Source organism: Nanorana parkeri, unplaced genomic scaffold (assembly GCF_000935625.1).
Source record: "Nanorana parkeri isolate BGI_ZX_2015 unplaced genomic scaffold, ASM93562v1 scaffold1350, whole genome shotgun sequence".
NCBI lineage: Eukaryota > Metazoa > Chordata > Amphibia > Anura > Dicroglossidae > Nanorana > Nanorana parkeri.
Genome location: NW_017307618.1, coordinates 249,889 through 271,783, shown reverse-complemented (window position 1 = coordinate 271,783; position 21,895 = coordinate 249,889). Strand labels below are relative to the sequence as shown.

Sequence of the window (21,895 nt, the reverse complement as noted above, 5' to 3'; positions counted from 1 at the left end):
GGGGGGTATACATTTCTTTTTTTTGTTAGTCTGTAGAAACAATATTTTTTAAAAAGTGTGGAGCGACATGACATAAAATGATTGGGTTTTATTGTAAAAACAGGAAATCTAAAATATTTGTAGAGGAAATCATTAAAACATCATAGTTCATATATACACATAATAAGTTTGGTTTTAAGATCCTACACACAGATCTGTTTCTAGAACCGTCCGGTCATGATGGCAGCACAGGAATGGATCCAATACAGTAACTTGTGTGTCAGTGATGATGGGAGCCCAGAAGTGGAGGGAATGTTGAATCAATGATGGAGTTATTGTAGGGTGATATTGACCGTCTCTAAAGCATCAACAGCCCAATGTGGGTATTTGTCCTTTGTGCTGTACATGGTCTTCATGAAATCCTGAATGAACTGGGGGAAGCGTCCCTGTAGAATGCTCTCCCTCACCGAATGCAACAGATTCAACTGGAGGAACAAAATAAACATTTATTACATAGGGAGACCAAGATCCAAATCTCCTACCCCCTCCCCTCCGAGTAACCAATGGTGGGAGGGACAGACTCCATGTCACGTGGCTCCTCCCTTCGTGTCACCCTGTGGTGGGAGGGACAGACTACATATCACATAGTTCCCCCTGTCTGTGTCACCCTGTGGTGGGAGGGACAGACTCCATGTCACATAGCTCCTCCTGCCTGTGTCACCCTGTGGTGGGAGGGACAGACTCCATGCCACATTGTTGCCTCTGTCTGTATCACCCTGTGGTGGGAGGGACAGACTCCATGTCACATAGCTCCTCCTGTCTGTGTCACCCTGTGGTGGAAGGACAGACTCCATGTCACATAGTTCCCCCTGTCTGTGTCACCCTGTGGTGGGAGGGACAGACTCCATGTCACATAGCTCCTCCTGTCTGTATCACCCTGTGGTTTGAGGGACAGACTCCATGTCGCATAGCTCTCCCTGTCTGTGTCACCCTGTGGTGGGAGGGACAGACTCCATGTCACATAGCACCACTTTGAGTAACAGGGGTGTTACCCATAACAAGATACTTGCTTCTGTTTCACCAGACAGGAAATGAAAGAGAATCTGCAACAGGGACACAGACACAAATAAAAATCTGACAGAGGTTCTGGCCTTTCCCTACTCTACTGAATAAAAGTATTTTTATTCTGGTTTACAATGCTGCTAAAGACTTACCCACACTTCCCGTCTCCTTCTGTATAGTGGGATAGTTGTCACGTGACACAAAGTGAAGGGTAATCTCTCTGAGACCCATATAGCAGTGAAAGCCTAGGTTTCGAACTTTGCCTCCTTCTATCCAAAACCTCTGCTTTGGCTGGGACTTAATCCAGAGGATCAGCATGACAGCCAGACACCAGCAATTTCAGAAGAGGCCAGCAATGGGAGCCTCCATATCTCTCACTGTGTGCTTCCTTTAAAACAAATAGCTGGTTGTTATTGGTACCGCCACTGTTTTATGACCCTTACATTATATCATTTGAATTTCATTGTGAAATAGCAGCTAAAATCTGATTGGTTGCTGTAGGCAACACCCCATTTCCATTAGAGCTTCACTGCTGTCCTTTGGTACAGACTTTTATGGGTCTGGTGTAATCCATGTCCTTGGGTCATGGCGGCTGGCTCACCTGGTAAGCGATGTTATGGATTGTGATGTGATGCATGGCGGCCGTGTCACTTTTAAACAAGGCGTGGATGTAGGCGCGGGTGTATCTACACAAAAAGGACAAAACAAAGGGCATTAAATACATTAATATCATGGCTGAAAGTATTCCTAACCACTGAACTGGACTAATAACGATTTTGAGTTCATATAGTTCTGTCCGCTGGAAGAGCTCTAATCCAATTAAAACATGGTAAAAGGAGCTACAAGATGTGCTCACAGGAACAACAAATAAGAATACTAGTACATAATATTTACTATGCAACTGGTCCTAATACATTCATACTTAGGGCTCTTCCACACGTGCATTGAGAATTGTCCGCACGATCAACGCTTATTAACGCGCCTATAGTGTTAACAAGGCATTAGCCAGGCATCCAAAACGCTAGGAAAATGCATTCCCCAAAAAAATGATAAATTGGTAAAATAAGGATTACAAATAAAAAATAAAATGTAAACCAACAAAAAAAATACAAAAAACAGCGTGGGGTACCCCTTCCGATCCATAGCAGACCCTTTAGGCCTGGTCAGAAAGGAGGGAGGCAGGCAGGCAGGCAGGCAGGGAGGGAGGAGGGGAGGGAGGGATCCCCCCTGGAAAAGCACCTTGTCCCCATGCCGATGAGGACAAGGGCCTCTTCCCCACAAACCCTAGGGTGTTGGTTGTGGGGGTGCGGGCAGGGGGGCTTATTCACATTAGGGTGCCCCTTTAATAAAGAGGCACCCAGATGCAGCCCACCCATTCACTACAGGGTTAAAAAAAGATTTTATTTTATTTTTTAAAAAGGAGGCCAGACATTAAATCAAAAATCCTTTAAATTAAATAAAAAAACACAACAAAGGATTTTTGACAAGTTTATTAGAAAAAAAAAATGGATCCGCCGACGTAATTCAGGGTCAATCACAACATCCAGCGTTGTCCACGACGACGACCCGTCAAAATAAAAAAAAAAGCCCGCCGACCGCCAACCCGTCCCCACCCGACGAACACACACTGCCAAATGTCAACAGCCGGCCAAATGTCAACATATAGATGAAGCTTGGGGTTGAAGTCACGGCCGACTCCGCCCATTTGTTTTGATTTGTCCTTGACCTGAGAAGACCCACGGCCAAATCGAAAAACAAAAAGGGCGGAGCCGGCCGTGACTTCAAGTACCCCTTACTCATTCATGAGGGTGGGGGGCGCATCTTGGTGCCCCTTTATTAAAGGGGTACACTGATGTGAATAAGCCCCCCTGCCCGCACCCCCACAACCAATGCCCCAGGGTTTGTGGGAAAGGGGCTCTTGTCCCCACTCGCTCGTTTCCCCCTTTCCTGCCCTGCCAGGCCTGTGCTTGGATCAAGGGTCTGGTAGGAATTTTAGGGGGGACCCCACGTTCTTTTTTCCCGCTTTTTGGGGGTGTGGGTCCCCCTTAAAATTCCTACCAGACCTAAAGGGCCTTTTTTTTTCTTTGGGATGGGGGGGGGGGTACCCTCCTAACTTTCCGACCAGACCTAAAGGGTCAGGTTTGGATCGGGAAGGGGACCCCACATTCATTTTTGTTTTAACTATTTAACTTGGGGTCCCTCCTATTGCAAAACCGCCTGTGAAACGCTTGTTTAATACCTTCACAACTCTCTAGAGAGCGTTGAACGAGCATTTCAAAAGGTGGTTTAATAGACTTGTATGGAGGCATTGTTCCAGCACCAATGCCTCCAGAACGCGACATGCAATCTATTTTTTTGCCGCAACGCTGACGCCCATGTTTGAACTATAGTGTTAATAGGGGGCAATGCTGACCCGATGAACACACGCCGTCTAATGACAGCAGCCAGCCAAATGTCAACATATAGATAGAGCTTGGGGTTGACGTCACGGCCGACTCAGCCCATTTGTTTCGACTCGGCCATGGGTCTTCTCAGGTCACGCCCAAATCAAAATCACATTGAACGAGCGTTTCAAAGTTCATTTAATAGACTTCTATGGAGGCATTATTCCAGAGGCAATGCCTCCAGAACGAGACATGCAATCTATTTTTTGCCGCGACGCAATGCAACACTGACGCCTATGTGTGAACTGTACAGGGCAGTTGCTATTGTTTTAATCACACATGGGCGTTAAAAGTGCGGCAGAGAACGCAAGGTTTTGACGCACGTGTGAAAGAGCCCTAGGGATGGAAAAAAAGAAGAAGAGGACCTGTAGCATACTAGGAGCTTCAAAATATTGATTTAGACGCCAAATGGTCACAATAAGAGATACATTTATGAATCGAATGAAAAATATGTGTGATTTATTTAGTCAATGTATCTCTTATTGGGATGGTTGACAGTTGCACACCCGCCGCGGTCACATCCATGCTGTTTAGCATGGAACAGAGAATTGAGAGTCAAAAGTATAGTCAGAATATTTTAGATTTTTTTACCTCAGGCAGGTGGGGCATTTACAGTCTTTGTTTATAGGTTGGAAATCTTTTGCATATTGTTTGCTTTTTATCTGCAAAGAACCCCACGGAACCAAAGCCGAGCCAAATCTCTGCAAAAAAAAAAAAAATGATTAGCGGCGTATTAATCTAACTGACAACACAGGAGACATGAATGGTCATCCACATATAGAAAGTGTATTGTTTTATTCTCACAGCAACCTACTATTCAGAACAGGGCACACAAAGTCAAGGCCAGTCGTGTATACAGATCCCCGATTGTTGGCACTGAGCACATGCTCCCCCTTTTACTGACCCATCAAGACATGGACTCCACTAGACCTCTGAAGGTACGCTGTGGTATCTGGCACCAAGCAATTTGGGCTAAACTAGCTGTTCTATTGGATCAGACTGCAGCGACCAGTCTTCGCTCCCCATGTACAGCAATGAGCATTGGCCGTCCATGCTGACCCGGTCACCGGTTTTCCTTCCTTAAGTTGGGTATACATGGTTAGATTTTTGCATTTGCGGATTGTCGTTTGAAATTTCGTTTAATTTTCGTTTTTACTTAACATCTGATTTTGGAATAATTGGAGTTTCCAAACGAGTAACCACATTCACTGTTAGAAATTTGTTCGCGCAAGAAATATTTTCCAACATGCTCCTTTGAATTTTTTCATTACTGCAATATTTGATTTGACCCCATCAACGATTAGAAAGTCAAACAAATGTTGCTAATTCAATTTAATTCATTCAAAATTCTATCTGTGTATACCCTACTTTAGAACACTTTTGGTCGCTCCTGACCACTGCTAACCTGGAACATCCCACAAGAACTGCAGTTTTGTAATTGCTCTGACCCAATCTGGTCCTTGCCAAAGTCGCTCAAATCCTTACACTTGTACATTTTTTCTGCTTCCAACACATCTTCAAGGACAATATGTTCACTTACTGCCCAATATATCTCTATATATATATATATATAGATATATATATATATTTATTATTTTTCTGCTTTGTATATTGTGTATCATGTTTTTATTTCTGCGACCCTGTAGGGTAGAGATTCCCTCACTTCCTGTCCCTGGAATGTCAAGAAATTCGGGAAGGGGGTTGGTTATCTCTGCAACAGGAAGGCAAACACAGCAATAAAAACACAATCAGTAGTTCTGACCGGCCCTCACTTTACAAAAAAAAAATAGTTTTTGTCTGTTTTTCCATTTGGTAGATTTCCCCTCACTTCCTGCCCTGGCAGGAAGTAATGGAAAATCTCTACAATAGTGACACTGCCAGCATTTAAAAATTCAAAGTGGGAAGCTGCCCAAAGTTTTCTCAAGTTTTGTCAAAGATCCACAAGCATCCATGTGTTTGGAATATAAAGCGCTGCACAAACCGTTGCCGCTATATAAATCATGTATAATAATAATAATATTCTGGGTGTAGAATACTGTATGGCTTGGCTATGTCTGCAGTGGGTATTGAGAAACCTGAAACCTTTCTATACATGTCTGCAAGGCTGAGGAACATGTATGACTGATATGATATGTTATAGGGTACAGACTTCCTGTACCCTGTAACAAGTATTAACCCTTTCACTTACAGCTGTCCTTGTAGGAAAAACACAGTCAAACATATCACAACCGAGGGCCACACACACCACGAGATCAGTGGCATATCTGCGGAGAGGAAACAGAAGCTGGTGAGATTGATATACACGAGAAGATCTATCAAAAGCAGGAGCTACCTGGTCTAAAGAAGGAGAGCTGGAGATGTCCATCCAGCAGGAGCTAAAGTCAGACTCAGAAAGAGGCATAGTTAGACCTCTGCAGTGAGACCAACGCTTCCAGTCAGGGAGGAAGGATCCTTCTCTGCAGCAGGCTGGCAGGGGACAGGCCTTTTACTCAAGCTATGGCTGCTTTAGCAAAAAAAACTGTAAGACACTGAACACATTTTTTTATGCAATGGATGCAATGCGATGGAATGTATTTCTAAAAAAAGATAAAAGCAGACCCATTCATACTGCGAATCTGCATGTATGTTTGTTCTGTGCAAATGGAGGCAAAAAACAACAGTCTCAGTATATTTTCTATCCAAGTTCGATGTAATATCAGGAAAATACAGCATTATGGCCCCTAGATGGAGATGCGGAACATAGGAAATGAATACTTCTGTCCTATGCTCCTCGGCTCCATCTAGTGGCCGTTATTCCTCCGCTCCATCTAGTGGCCATAATGTGGCATTTTCCTGATATTACATTTAACATGGAAAGCAAATTTATATATACTGCCAACATCCGCACAGGGCAAACATACATACAGTTAGGCAGGGCAAATGGATGTGTGTTAACGCACTGCAATAGTGTGAATTGTCCTTAAAGCTTTCTGGTCATATATAGATCATACCTAAGAATAGATGGTAACTAAGAAAGCTTACCCAACCCCCATGAGGTAGCGAGGCTTTTCTTTGGGTAAGTGGTCCGTGCTGAGGGTCACCATCTTCCAGAAGTGATCTTTCTCTTCCCCTCCACTGAGGCCACCAATAGCGAAGCCAGGGACATTTCGTTTGGTCATCTCTAAAACAACAAAGTAGCTTCCTCAGCTCAGGAACATACAGAAATATTAACATCCACACAGGTAACTCATAGGTCTCTAGAGCCTAAATGCCCAGACCAGATTTAGCAGTTTGTATATTAAAGTGACATTAAACCCTCAGATTTTTTAACATAAACCAATACTGTAATGTGTGCCTTACTGTAATCCATGGTAGTTTCCCTTCTCTTTGCTGCTCTTCCTTTTAAATTATCATGCTTGGGGAGAACTTCCCTTTGCAGCTGACTGCCTCTTCCTGTAGTGCTGGCTCAGGTTGCAAACCAACACACAGACACCATGTATCCCTTTCAGAGACAAGGCAGTCTGCTGCAAAACAGAAGTTCTGCCCAGCATGAGAAGAGATTTAAAAGGAAGAGTAGCAAAGAGAAGGGAAACAACCATGGATTACAGTAAGGCACACATTACAGTATTGTTTTATGTTAAAAAATCTGAGGGTTTAATGTCACTTTAAGTTATTAGTATAATTGTATCAGACAATTACAGTATTGAACAGAGGCACACTGCCATCTAGAGGCTGCAGTGGCCTCTGCGACCTACAGCAATTATTTAGCAAATGAAGCATTTAGCTTGCATGTGACCACTATATCAGAGGTGACACAACCACTGTTAGCGGGGAATGGAGCTGTCAGTCACAGTCATCTGTGGCAATTAGCAGTTGTGCAAAGTGTCGGCTGGTAGATATCAAAGGAAGGACGCAGATTCACCTATCCTTGCCACAAAGCATTGTGCAGGGGAACGCTAAATTACAGATTGCAGATGGGAAGATTCCAATTACCATGTTGTCATGCAATGTGTGAAGCCAGATATTGATTGTCCAGAACATGATTAGAGGTGTTAAGGTCCATGAATCCTTTCTGTTCCAATCACATAATCCAATTGCAATGGTGCCATGGAGTCCGGAATGGATGTTTATTGTTTGAGTCCCTCGACTGAAGGCGCGAATCTTGTCAAATAGCCAAAGGTAGAGATGCTAAAATGGCTTTATATGTGGGTAACAGATAGATGCAACACAATGCAATGTATGGGGGTCGCTCAGCCCCCACCCACGCCATCTACACCTTTCACAGCATTATGGCACAGAGGAGGCACATTCAAACAGTTTCCAGTCAAGTTTTGCTATCACAGGACGTAGATAGCATGGCGTTGCTGGTAGTGATGCACCGATATATCGGCCGCTGAAACATATCGGCCAAAAATGGCACTTTTGGCTAAATGCCAAAAGTGGCATTTTCCTGCCGATAAATCGGCGCATCCCTGATTTCTTTCCTCCCCGCTGGGCGCTGCTCTGTGTCCCAGCGGGGAGGCGAGAAAGTGACAGCCGGCCGAGCGCTGTGAGCTATCACAGTCCGGCAGAGAGGTGTGGGGGCGGAGACAGCCCACGGTGTCACAGGAGGCTGGGCTCTCCTCCCTGCTCCGCTCGCTCAGCCTCCTGTGACAGTGTTTCAGAGAGGAGAGCAAACACTCAGCGATCACCGACTGTTTTTAAATAATTGAGGACATGGTATGTTAACTATATCTTCAATTTTGAATGAATGGGAAGTGATCTACATCACTTCCTGTTCATTCATAATTGTGGTTATAGTAATCATACTCTGTCCTCATGTTATGAACAGGAACACTCTGGGGATTCCTGTTCATTCATCACAGGGGATACATAAAAAGAGAAGGAGGACTGTGTTCTCAATCTCTTTTCTATTTTAAAAAGGGAAATATCAGGGGTCTGTTTAAACTCCTAATATTTCCCTGAAGCCCCTAAAAGTAAAATAAAGATATTTAATAAAAAATGAAATAAAAATAAATATAATTTTTTTTTTTAAAGTTAATAAAAAGTCCACTTTAACTTGTTATACTCGGTAGTATCGGGCTCTGATATGACCAAACATACTGTACGTACCCTCTAAACATTTCTTGCGGAGCTCAGCATCAAGTCCTCCCTGGATAATGGCAAACAGGTTCTGCTTCTCTGGTTGTTTATTGGCAGCAAGGCAGCGATCTAGCCAGCGGATGGATCTGACAGAAGAAAGAAACTCTGGTCAAAAATAAAACTATTTTAAAGCAGCGACAATATAAACTTCTGTCCGATTATGTGCAGCCAGCTAACTGGTTCTTCCTGTTGACCTCTATGTCACTACAGCATCCTGTACTATGTCCTGTACGAAGATGGAGGTCGGCAGAAGGAATTAAGAGTTGCAGGGGACGAAGGTATTGATTTCCCAGCAGACTTCGGGGGAACAATTCATGCTCAACAATTCCAGATTGTTTTGTATTATTTTAAAGGGAGAAGCTTTATTTTATTCGGTAGACTTGTGACCGAGTGCTTTAAACAACCAAACGCATCTGCATTAAATATAAAGTCACAGCAGTACATATGAGAGAATGCAAAAAGGGTTGTAGAACTCATACTGCGTCACTCTGACAGTTCTGCAGTCAGCTCAATCACTCTTCATCATCCTAGTCTAAACCTAATGCTGGTGGGCAGAAGGTGATAAGAAATTAATAAACAGAAGGATCATGTGATAACGCAGAGGCATGGTTTTAAGAAATTAATGACTGGCATAGTCTTCTGCTAACCTGTACATAGCCTCCTCCACGCGGGGTCCAGAGATTGTACTGCTCACCACGTCATCAAGCTGCATCATGATGTCGGAGCCTGAGTGAGAAGACACAAAGCTGCTGTATAAGGGGAAAATACTCACTGTATCAGGGTGGAAAGGATCGGCTGGTAAGACAGGGACTTCCAATTCAGTGCCAGCTGGTTCATCCTGCACTTTTATTCAGCAAAATAGCAAACACTTTCCATGCAGGAGAGCTTAATATAGCAAGCTGAGAGCATAACACAAAACATCTGCTTATCCAAGCCACTAACTAAACTCATTCATTGCTGTGGTGTATGTGTATAGAGCAATGCCGCGGATGGCGCCCGTGCAGAATAACTTTTTTGTTTAAACCTCTTAGTTGTAACGAAAGCGGAAGTCCGGCAATCCCAGAACTCGATAAGTTCGAACTTTCGATCGATCGATCACCGGTGATCTGTTGACACTTATCGAGTTCTGCGACCGCCTGACTTCTGGTTTCGTTACAACTAAGAGGTTTGCCCAAGAAACATGTTCTGCACGAGCGCCAGCCAAGGCATTGGCCTACACACATACAGCACAGCAATGAAGTAATAAAATGAACTAGGATCACACTAATCCAGCACGTTATTATTCTGAGTTGCCCCACTCAAGCGGCGGCCATATTGAGTGGGGCACATGAGATTAATAACGTGCTGGATTAGTGTGATCCTAGTTCATTTTATTACTTCATTGCTGTGCTGTATGTGTATAGGCCAATGTAGTTGGATCTGTATGTGCGTTATAATTAATCGAAATTAATAGATTAAAAAACATTTCGACTAACCGAACACGAAAATTTTAAATCAGTAACAGCCCTACTTTATATACCTTTGGTTACTTTATAACCATACTTTAATGGTACATTTCAATGAGTGATTTACTGGATCTATTCATACATATACCATCGGTCTAAGTAGACCTGGGGATCTGATTATAAACTTTTGAGAATCACGCTAGTGAATATCCATCTCTACAGCTCCGGATTATCTCACATATCGCTCAGCCTCCCAATCATGTATGCCACTTAGTTTCCACATTGCACACTTGAGTAGACTGCGCTCTACATGTAACAAATTAAGATGCGGGATCAGTGGACACTACATCCGTTAATGAACAGTCCGGTCTACATTGAACGATACCTTGCCAAGCACTTTAGCCAATATTCAACTGGATTCATTTGTTTTTCTCTGAGCTCCACCAGCAATTCATCACTATTATTACGATCAGCCTGTCCAAATGAGTGAGTGGCGTATGCGAGTCAGACAACGTTGTTTGTATCATTTTTTAACTTGGTGTAAGAGTGGGGGTAAAGTGCAATTTTGTTTCATTCATGTGCAATAACTTTGACCAATAAAGTGTTTCAATTTGAATTTTTGGCTACTCCGATCCTTTATAACCACTGTGGTCTGAACCTTCTTTTGGTTCAGTACTGAGGTTCTTATCTAGTTGCATATAAGGACTCATGCACACGTGCGTATTGCAGAGCAAACACAGGCATGTTTCCATATGGCATAAACTAAGTGTTTGCTCTGCAATAGGTTTGTGTGCATAAGCCCTATATATGGAAAGCTGCACACCATCATCAAAGAATCTCCATACAGTGTGGTTTCTTCTCTATCCCATAGGAGTACCACATTGCTGATATACAATATAGCCATGTGGAAGGTCCTGACCTTGCATGTGTATGCACCGAGTACAACAGCACAATGCTACAAATGAATGACTCGTTCATTATTTATGGTAACAACGAATAGCTAAGGTCCAAATTTGTGTAAACCAAGGCTTTATAAAGTGATTTTTATAAGTGTTCTATTCTTAAACACATCTCAGCTCTGAGGGACATTTGATTTGAAACAATCCATGTACTGTGTCCCTTGGAAAGTTATTTATATGCATGCTACAATACATTTAATAGATATAACTGGTCTCTGGGACTATAGTTTAGAATTGTTTGTAAAGCTTACCAAGAGCATTCTGGATCTCAATAGACTTCTCTGGAGTGAGTAGGATCTCTCTGTTATCATAGGGAGATGTGAAATGCACGCCCTCTTCTGTCACCTTGGAGAGTTCCACCAATGACACCATCTGGAAACCGCCACTGTCCTAAAATCACCAATTAGAAACTGTAAACCCCAGATGCCTTGAGCATGTCCATATACAAGAGTCAGAGTCCTCCTAGCTTTAGGAAGAGGTCCTAGATAGGTCTTTGGAGTATTTCTCATTGAATATTAACTCACGGTTGAGAATTGATATTCTGATAACCAATAATATTTGCCCATCGTTATAAGATTTACATTCTTTAATGAAGCTCAAAAAGGAGCCATGACAATTGACTCATAAAATAAGGTTATTGGACCATCAATTTGGGAACTGCAAGAAGATGGCACTCCATGACTGGGTTGAATTGATGCTGGTGGCGCCTCTTCTGTTTTAACCAGTTTCATTACCGGGACACTAAGGGGCTCATGTACAAACCTTCTACTAGCGTAAAGTTGGGCGAATGCCATTTACTACAACAGTGCCACCAATAAAGGGTGTTAAGCCGCACAAAAAATTCCTATGCTCTTCTGTACCATCTGGTGGCAGGGTGCTATGTGAACAGCATAAGCAGAGGGTTTACACTAGGAATGTTCAGATACCAAGTACCGTACTCCGTACAAGTACAGATACTTTTCCAGCTCCAAGACTAGACTAGAGAAAAATTAAAAAAAGTTAGGAGGCAGCTGGCATTTTTAAGGAGCATTGACTATGGGGCTCCTGGGATTTGTACATCTCTGTTTTAATGTATGATTTGTTTTATATAAATATATATATATTAGAGATGCACCGATACCATATTTTCAAGTACTGATACTAGAGGTGCACCGAAATGAAAATTTCAAAACTGAAACGAAACTGAAATGAAACTGAAATGAAAAAAATATGTCAGGCCGGAACTGAAAATGTTTTTTATTCTAACTTTTTCAAAAAAAAAAAAAATATTTTATTTTTAACTATTTTTTTTAGAAACTTGAAAAACAAAATTATATATTTTATGTATTCATTTTTATTTAAAAAAAATTATTTTTTACTTTATTTTTAGGGGCTTTGGGGACATATTAGGGGTCTAAAGCTTAGACCCCTGATATTTCCCTTTTAAAATAGAAAAAGAGATTGAGGACCCAGAGTCCTCAATCTCTTTTTCTGCAGCCCCTGTTATACATGACCAGGATTCCTCTATACTGAGTGTTCCTGCTCATTTATAACATGAGGACAGAGTATGATTACTATATCTACAATCATGAATGGACAGGAGGTGATGTAGATCACTTCCCATTCATTCATAATTGAGGATATAGTAAACATACCATGTCCTCAATTATTTACAAACACTCAGTGATCACTGACTGCTTGTACCCGCTATCCATCCTGACAGGCTGTCACAGGAGGCTGGGGGGGGGGCAAAGTGGGAGGAGAGCTCAGCCTCCTGTGACAGCAATGACAGCCATCTTCTCCCACACCACCGCTCTCCATCCTGGATTGGCTGTCACAGGAGGCTGGGTGGTGCGGGAGGAGCGCTCAGCCTCCTGTCACATTAATGGCTGTCTCGGCCCACACCGACGTTTTCCTGATCTGCGACAGGAGGCTGAGCGGTTCGGGGAGGAAAGACGCCGGCCATTCACAGCGCTCTCCTCCTGCAGTGCTCAGTCTCCTGTGACAGTTTCTCTCCTCCCCGCTGGGACACAGAGCAGCGCCCAGGGGGGAGGAGAGAATTCACGGATGCGCCGCTATATGGGCAAAAAAAATAGAATTTTGCCAATAGTGCCATTTTTGGCCGAAATGTTTCGGCGGCCGATATATCGGTCCATCCCTACCTGATACTTGTCCAAGTCCTCACACATTTTTGTTTAGTGCTATGTGACAGTTTTTCTAAAACAATAGAAACGAATGATATCAGGACAGTGGTGGAGTGCCAGAGCCAGGTCCCAGGTGCAACCCTGGTAGTTCTCGTGAAAATGCCAAGTATCGTCACTGGTATCTGAACTAGAACATGGACATCCCTAGTTTACACATGTGAATATCATTTATTCTCACAATTCACAAGCACACATCAGTGCTCTAACACTGTATGGCAGACTATAGTCTGGGCTTTATTTTAGAGGCTTGGCCTTTGCCAGGAATGGAGGTAGAAGCCTCATTTCACTACAGCATTGGTTGAGGGAATCGATTCTGCTGGATCTGACTTCTTGGAGAGATTCTATACTGAAATGTATCGTATCCAGCGGTGTATTTACAATGCCACTACGATAGCCTCTGGTTCTCTTCCCTTGATAAATAACATTTATCAAGGGAAGAGAACCACAGCAAGTGCCGCTCTCAGGGAATCTGCCGCTCCAGGTAGACGCCTTGTTTGCCTCGCGGCAGATACGCCCCTGATCGTATCCAATAAGATTCCCACAAATTAATTCAGTCTAATGAAGGTATATTTCTCATTGGTGCTATAGGTTACACTACCTTAAACATTTAGGGTCAGGCCATTTGCGGTGCAGAGAACGCCCAACTTACTGTGAGAAGATTCCGGTCCCAATTCATAAAACCATGCAGGCCATTCACTTTCTTCATCACTTCAGGACCCTATAAAGAATTATAAACATGAATGAACACAGTCACAACCATTGAGTTAACTTTAAAGCGGAAACAGAATCCCGCTGCGTCTATGAAGGTTCTTATTTTTCCACGTCATGGTATAGCTAGTAGTAGTCAGTCACATTCAATTTTTCTGTAACTTTGAAGAGGTTTTGCAGCTTATGCAAGCTACGTCTTCAGTTCTGATAAGCGTCAGTAAAATACCCAACATTTATATCCACACAGGTAGCACAGAGACCTTAACCCAACTGCCTTTAAATCTACACCCACAGGCTGCTCAAAAGAATTGAAACCGCTCTTTAGAACGACGTCCACTATGGGAGTAGCTGGCTTTTTCAGGTGATACTAGCTGGGACTTGTAGTACTACAAAAGAAGGGCTTTCCCATGGCTCATTCTCACCGGCCTCATGCCCAGGTGATAGGTGTTTCCCAGGCAGATCTGGCAGCCCAGATCCCTCAGCTGATCGGCCGTGATCCCCTTCATCGTCCCCTGAGTCCCCACAGGCATAAACACCGGGGTCTTCACCGGCCCGTGCGGTAAAGTCAGCTCGCAGGCCCGGGCTTTGGTGATCGGACATTCCGCCAGGACCCGGTGCACTAACGCGTGTCCTCTGGGAGCTGCCATCTTCCCAGTGACAGGCGGAAGTGACGCTACGTTCCAGCACCATGGCAACGAAGAGCGGACGCGCAGCGGGCTGCTTCACAAAACTTTATTGAGAACTGGCAAATGTATGTAAATAAACATTTAACTATGTATCTGTTATAATAATACTAAACATTCTGGTGTGGTCACCTTTCCCTGATTTCAAGGGACTGTCCCAGATTTGGAAATTAACTGGTTCTAGACAGTTACTATCACAAAAAGCACATTGCATAAATGGTATTTTATTTGATTATTTAAAAAAAGCCTTTCAATTACCTAAGCATGTAAACACATTCATAATCCACCAGCTCCTGTTCCTAAACTATGCTATTATCGATTTGTAAATTTTGACTTTTTGTCAGAAGTCAACAGCTAAGTCCCTCCCCCTTTCCATCCCCCCTCCTTTCCATCCGAAGATGTATTCAGAGAGTGGTAACTCATGGCGGTCACAGGGAGGGTAGAGAGGTCTGTGACTATGGACTGCAAGGGCCTGTTTACACCACCTCTCAGCAGTAACACGCATGGCACCCCAATGCACCTTAGGAGCCCCGTGCATAACAGAACAGCGCAGCACATTAATGTGTGTTGTACTGACAATACACTGGCACCCCATGTCATTACAGGACAAACCTGGAAGTGTCAATTTCTTGGTTCCCCCTGCTGCATGCTGTGATTTCTCCCGCCAGCAACTACATCGCCACAGGACACAATAGAGACATAGGGGCCATGGACTGAACCACTGAGTGCAGAAGGGAGCAGGAATCCAACACTCCCAAAAGTGTCAGGTTCTGGAGAATTTTCTGCCCGTGATTTATGTTCATTATGGCAGCAATTAGCAGCATGGGTAGCAGATAGGAATTGAATGTCTTCTTTGTAACGGACACTTTATTCACTTTATTGCAAAATGTTATTTTGGCAAAAGAGTAGATTTAAAGTGTACCTGTGGAGTGTTAAAAATGGCAAACTCACCCTCTGCTTAATGGTTTATATCCTCTTCACCAATGGCTGTGCAGGGAGCCCTTGTAGACTAAGGACATGGCCATTATTTGAGCACCCCACACACACACAAACACACACAGGCACACACACACAACCACCTGACAAAAAAAAGTGCCTTCCACCCCATTACAGTGATCTTTGCTGTGTGGCCCTGCTCAGCCGTGTACAGCATTGGTAAAGAAAATGTCCCAACCCAGTCCTTTTCCTCCTGGGCCTGTAACATGGCCCCATTCATTCCTATGACTATGCCATAGTCATGGTGGCCTCCATCCATACAGAGGAGTATGGCTCACTCATAGCAATCAATGGGGCTATGGCAGAGGATCATCGGGCATCTTGACACAATTCCCATACATGAGTTACTATAGAAAAAAAAACTGCCTGTCTAAAATATTTAAAGTATTCCCCTGTCTGAGCCACAAGGAAAATTGGGTTTGATCCAATGTCTCAGGTTGATTATATGGTATACACATGCCTATCAGTGCAGCTCACACTTTTATTGAAGTGGGGTGTCATAGAAAGTAATAGTCCTGGTGTCTATAATACCAACAATGAGAATGTTTTATCCGTACAGTACAATTAGAAGTGAAAAAATCTCTGGCTTCTTAATGTTTGCACAGCTGATGGCTGTCACCCTTCAGCTGTCCTGTGACCCATAAGTCCAGGCTAAAAATAATCAAGAACAACTTAAGGCATTGGTGGCACCAGGTTAAATTTTGCTAAATATTACCTATTGTCCACCTGTGTCAGTAGTGTGATATCCCTGCAGTATTGCCACCATGTGGATGAGTAACCTGTGATTGTGACTGTTCATATGTTGTCTCTCAATATCTCTCTCTCCTTCCCTCCTTTGCTGCAATATAGACATTCCATCCAGAGGGTTAGTGTTAGGGTTACAGAAAGAGTTAGGGTTATAGGCAGGGAAGTTGGAAGGTTACAGGAATGTTTGTGGTAGGGTTATAGGGAGTTTTAGTTGTAAGGTTATAGGGAGGGTTATGGTTAGGGTTATAGGGACTTTTAGTTGTAAGGTTACCCTGTTTCCCCGAAAATAAGACCTACCCCGAAAAGGAATCAATGGTGAAAGTGCGCTTCGCCCATTCTGGCCAGCAATTGGTTAGCAAATTGCTCTTGGAAAGGTACGGCACCCCTGATTGCCCTGATCACCATATTTGTGTACATGAATAAGTGCGGAGCGTTGTACATAAAAAAAAAAAATAAGACCTACCCCGAAAATAAGACCTAGTGTGTTTTTTTGAGCCAAAAAAAATATTAGACAGTGTCTTATTTTCGGGGAAACACGGTATTGGGAGGGTTATTGTTAGGGCTATTGGGAGGGTTAGTTGGAGGGTTACAGGGAGGGTTAATGTGAATATTACATTTAGGATTAAAGTAGGGGGCAGTGTGGGGATTATGGTAACAGGGAGGGTTAGCTTGAAGGTTTGGGTTACAGGGAAGATTAATGTGAGGATTATAGTATAACTGAAGACACTGAAGAACTGCAGTTACGGAGAGGGGGTTGGTTGAAGGTTGGGGTTACAGGGAGGGTAGGTTCAAGGTTGAGGTTACATTGAGGGTTGATCTGAAGGTTATAGATGCAGGTAACTATAATTCCTACACTAACCCTCCCTGTATCCCTAACCTTGAGGATTATGGTTACAGGGAGGGATGGTGTGAAGGTCACAGGGAGGGTTAGTTTGAAAGTTATGGTTACAAGGAGGGTTAGTTTGAAGTTTAAGGATACAAGGAGGGTTAGTTTGAAGGTTAAGGATACAAGGAGGGTTAGTTTGAAGGTTAAGGATACAAGGAGGGTTAGATTGAAGGTTAGGGATAGAAGGAGGGTTAGTTTGAAGGATAAGGTTACAGGGAGGGTTGGGTTGAAGGTTGGGGTTACAGGGAACTTTGAAGGTTAAGGTTATGGGGGTGGGGGAGGGGGTCGGTTGAAAGTTGGGGTTACAGGGAAGCTAAATTTGAAAGTTTGAAGGCTGGGGTTACAGGGAGGTTTAGGTGGAAGGTTGAAGTTACAGGGAGGGTTAGGTTGAAGGTTGAAGTTACAGGGAGGGTTAGGTTGAAGGCTGAGGTTACAGGGTGGGGTTAGGTTGAAGGTTGAGGTTACAGGGAGGGTTGATTTGAAAGTTAGGGATGTGGGTAACCATAATCCCCACACTAACCCTCCCATTATCCCTAACTTTGGGGATTATGGTTACAGGGAGTGACAGTGTGAAGGTTGGGGGAGAGTTTAATTTGAAGGTTAGGATTATAGGGAGGGTTGGATTGAAGGTTAGGGTTAGTTTGAAGGAAAAGGTTACAGGGAGGTTGGGTTGAAGGTTGGGGTTGCAGGGAAGGTAACTTTGATGGTTAGGGTTATGGGCGGGGTCGGTTGAAAGTTGGGGTTACAGGGAAGCTAAATTTGAAAGCTTGAAGGCTGGAGTTAAAGGGAGTGTTAGGTTGAAGGTTTAGGTTACAGGGAGGGTTAGGTTGAACATTGAGGCTACAGGGAGGGTTGATTTGAAGGTTAGGGATGTGGGTAACCATAATCCCCACACTAACCCTCCCATTATCCCTAACTTTGGAGATTATGGGTACAGGGAGGGATAGTGTGAAGGTTGGGGAAGAGTTTAATTTGAAGGTTATGGTTATAGGGATGGTTGGATTGAAGGTTAGGGTTACAGGTAGGGTTAGGTTGCAGGTTAGGGTTACAGGGAGGGTTGGATTGAAGGTTCGGGTTACAGGGAGGGTTAGGTTGCAGGTTAGGCTTATAGGGAGGGTTAAGTCAAAAGTTAGAGTTACAGGGAGGGTAGGTTGCAGATTAGGCTTACAGGGAGGGTAAGATTGAAGGTTAGGTTTACAGGGAGGGTTAGGTTGAAGGTTAGGGTTACAGGTAGGGTTGGGTTGAAGGTTAGGGTTATAGGGAGAGTTGGGTTGAAGGTTAGGGTTACAGGGAGGGTTAGGTTGAAGGTTAGGGTTACAGGGAGGGTTAGGTTGCAGGTTAGGCTTACAGGGAGGGTAAGGTTGAAGGTTAGGGTTACAGGGAGGGTAAGGTTGAAGGTTAGGGTTACAGGGAGGGTAAGGTTGAAGGTTAGGGTTACAGGGAGGGTAAAGTTGAAGGTTAGGGTTACAGGGAGGGTAAGGTTGAAGGTTAGGGTTACAGGGAGGGTAAGGTTCAAGGTTAGGGTTACAGGGAGGGTTGGATTGAAGGTTGGATTGAAGACATATGCGATTCGTTTCATTCCGAATCGAAATTCGGACGAAATTTCGGAAATTCGTAGATCCGGAGCATCCGAATTTCCGAAATATAACATATCCAAAATCATCCGAAAGCATCCAAATCCGAAATCTTGAATCCGAAACTTCGAATTTGGAACGAATTTCGTCCAAATCCTGTACGGGCACTGTTAACATTTAAACGGATAAAAACAAATTAAGAGAAGGATTTTAATGTCCCTTTAATAGTAAAGACTAGAGCACAGCAACCAGAAATGACAAATGTGCCAATTCTGCTACCCCACCTCAAGATGAATTTTCGGGAATTCGTCCGAATTCCGAATCTGAATTCCGGAATCGAATCCGAATTTCCGAAACGAAACACATATAGGATCCGAATTCCAAAAACGAAATGAACGAAATCCAAAAACGAACGAAAAAAACGAACTAATTTTTAGCCGCTGCACATGTCTAGTTACGGTTACAGGGATGGTTAGGTTGAGGGTTAGGGTTACAGGGTTAGGGTTACAGGGAGGGTTGGCTTTAAGGTTAGGGTTACAGGGAGGGTTAGGTTGAAGTATAGGGTCATCATGAGCCGGCCTGTCACAGACTAGGTGACATAACATTTTGTAAAAATGAAAGTACAGTAGGGTATTTGTAAAAACGATCAGCAAATCAAAAATACTTTTCTAGGTCCTATGAAACATGGTGATCACATTTTTATATGCACAACAGTAAAAATTTAATTCAATTGATAGAAAGCAAATTTCAAAAAACAAAGGTTTAGCCTCGGCCATGAAGAGATAGATTAGAAGTGAAATGACCAGACTGGCTGACTTTAGTACAGTTGCATTGCGTAGAGCTTCCATTATCAGTCCATTGCTTTTGCTTGTTGCCCAGAGCTGATTTTGCTTGTTGCCCAGAGCTGATTTTGCTTGTTGCCCAGAGTTGGCTTTAATAACAAGCAATTCATGATGGATGGAAAGGGAAGTGATAGCCTGGATTGATCACCTCTTCGCTTGTTCATACACGTCTGCCTTATAATACCCCAGCAACCAAGACTCGGCTTGAAATACAAATCTTGAGATCAATGTGTAAATATTACAGGGAATATATAAAGGGAAGAGGGCAAAGCTGTTGTTGAAAAGCAATACAAGCATTGCAGTTTCTCATTCCTATATACCTATATACTTTTATTTTTATTATATATATTTTTTTTTTCTTTAACTTTCAATGTCTTAAGGTGACAATTTCATTGTTATCCCAGTTATATGTCACTGATCGTCAACCACGCATACTTTTATCATGTCTTCAAAAGAAAGGCAACAAGAATTTGGATTGTCTCGTCGAATGGTAAAGGCAGGATGCGTAAACAAAATGGCCGACAGAAATTTAGGCGTAAGCTTGTGCCAAATTCAAAACAAGTATCTCGTTCAAGTGGCTGATGGGGACCATGGAAGGAAGCAGATATGGAAGGAAATGGAGGTTCTTCAGAATGGTAATAGAAATACGTTGTGGAGTAGATATTTTGTACAATCCCCTCTGGAGGTTCCAATGCTGGGATGTTGTTTTCTCTATTGGTTTGGTGGACTCTCTATTTTAGGGTTGCCACCTTTTTATTCAGTGAAACCCGAACACTGTAGTGACGAACAGAAATATTTTGGGGAGAATGAGTCGCGGTTTATTCATATGTAAATAGTGCCACCCATTCATATGTAAATATCACAGTCAAGATTATTTTCAGTGGGGGGGGGGCAACAGCCTCTATCTTAATTTTGGTTGCCCCGTCTGCCTGACATCATGTGTCTGGGTTTCAGCTGCCATGAAACCCGGACACAGCATTCAAAACCCGGACTGTCCAGATGAATCCCGGACAGGTGGCAGCCCTACTCTCTTCAGTTATAGGAAAAAGCACATTCAGAGCGTGTGTGCCTTATAGTGTAATGGACAAGGTATGGACTAAATGGAAGCTATGGCGGTTTTTGGTAAATTTCCTTTTATACCCAAAGTTTAATCTGTTTGAATTTTGCCCTCCTTGGTTCCTCCCTTTCCCCTTCACAACATGATAATTTATTTTTTTATAAAATAATACCTTACCATTTGCACTACATACCTTATTTCAGTCCTAATGATGTAATCACCGGGGCTAAAATAAGGTATGTAGTGAAAATGGTAGTGAAAATGGTCCCTGTATTTCTCTATGCAATGCAGGCAGATCATAGTGGGAGGGGCCTGCAGGGTGCTGTACATAGCTTCTTGAAACACAGCACCCTGCCTAAGTACTCATCTACAGAGCCCACAGCCCTGATGCAAGCAGTGGGCCAGCTCTTGGAAGGAGTTATACAAATATCAATATGTCTTGATGGGTGGATTGGAATCTGGAGGAGTGGGAGTTCCTAGGCAGGCTGACCTAGATAATGCTCACATGAGATGCTGAACCTCCATGATTAAGAGATCTAAAATCCAATGAATGAAAGGGCTGGGCCATGGCCATTAAGGCTCCATTTACATATAGAATTTGCGTTCACCACCTGGCCGGCCAAACACTGGGGGACAACCGATCCTGTATGAATGGGGCCTAAGGCTAGGTATGAAAGGAATAGATGCTGGACATCCTCCAGCCAGGAAATGGCTTGCTGCAGCTTCTAATGCACATTGTGAGAAGCTCGCAGTGTGTAGTGAAATCAGAGGAAGCATGTTCAGTATCACAGAGGAGCAACTGTACATGACTGGCTGCAACTACAAGACTGGAGTTCATCTTTCATTTTTTGTTTAATAATGTTTTTAGACTATATAAAGCATGATAAAGGACTCCCAGTGCACCATGGGCTAGCTAAAGAGACAGCGCAGAGATGGCTCCCTGTCTTTAAGCTTGCTCTGCTTGATTTAAGTCTAGTATGGAGACACCTGATAAGGGAGGATTCCTCCATCTGTCTTATTATATGTGTAAACATTTTAATATTACGTCCGCTGCAAACCATTGCTAAGAGCTAGAGTTTTCTGGCAAAAAAGACATGCAAAGTCTCATTTGGCAAAAAAATAAAAATAAAACCTAGTTATGTATTCAGGTTCTGCTTCATTGCCACCAGGGTTGTCAAGATACTTTTCTTATATGTCAGCCAGTGTATT

The 21,895-nt window shown here is 43.2% G+C and overlaps 1 protein-coding gene across 1 annotated transcript; it reads right to left on the bottom strand.

Moving 5' to 3' along the window:
- Window positions 1-162: 162 nt before the first annotated feature.
- QTRT1 (queuine tRNA-ribosyltransferase catalytic subunit 1) lies at window positions 163-14,560 on the bottom strand. Its single transcript, XM_018569539.1, has 10 exons — window positions 14,324-14,560; window positions 13,843-13,911; window positions 11,262-11,400; window positions 9,254-9,332; window positions 8,577-8,692; window positions 6,507-6,645; window positions 5,674-5,749; window positions 4,077-4,186; window positions 1,643-1,727; window positions 163-464 (listed from the first exon to the last, which is right to left on the bottom strand). The coding sequence occupies exons 1-10, from the start codon at window positions 14,546-14,548 to the stop codon at window positions 312-314; spliced, it is 1,191 nt and encodes a 396-aa protein (XP_018425041.1). The 5' UTR covers window positions 14,549-14,560; the 3' UTR covers window positions 163-311.
- Between the last annotated feature and the right edge of the window lie 7,335 nt (window positions 14,561-21,895).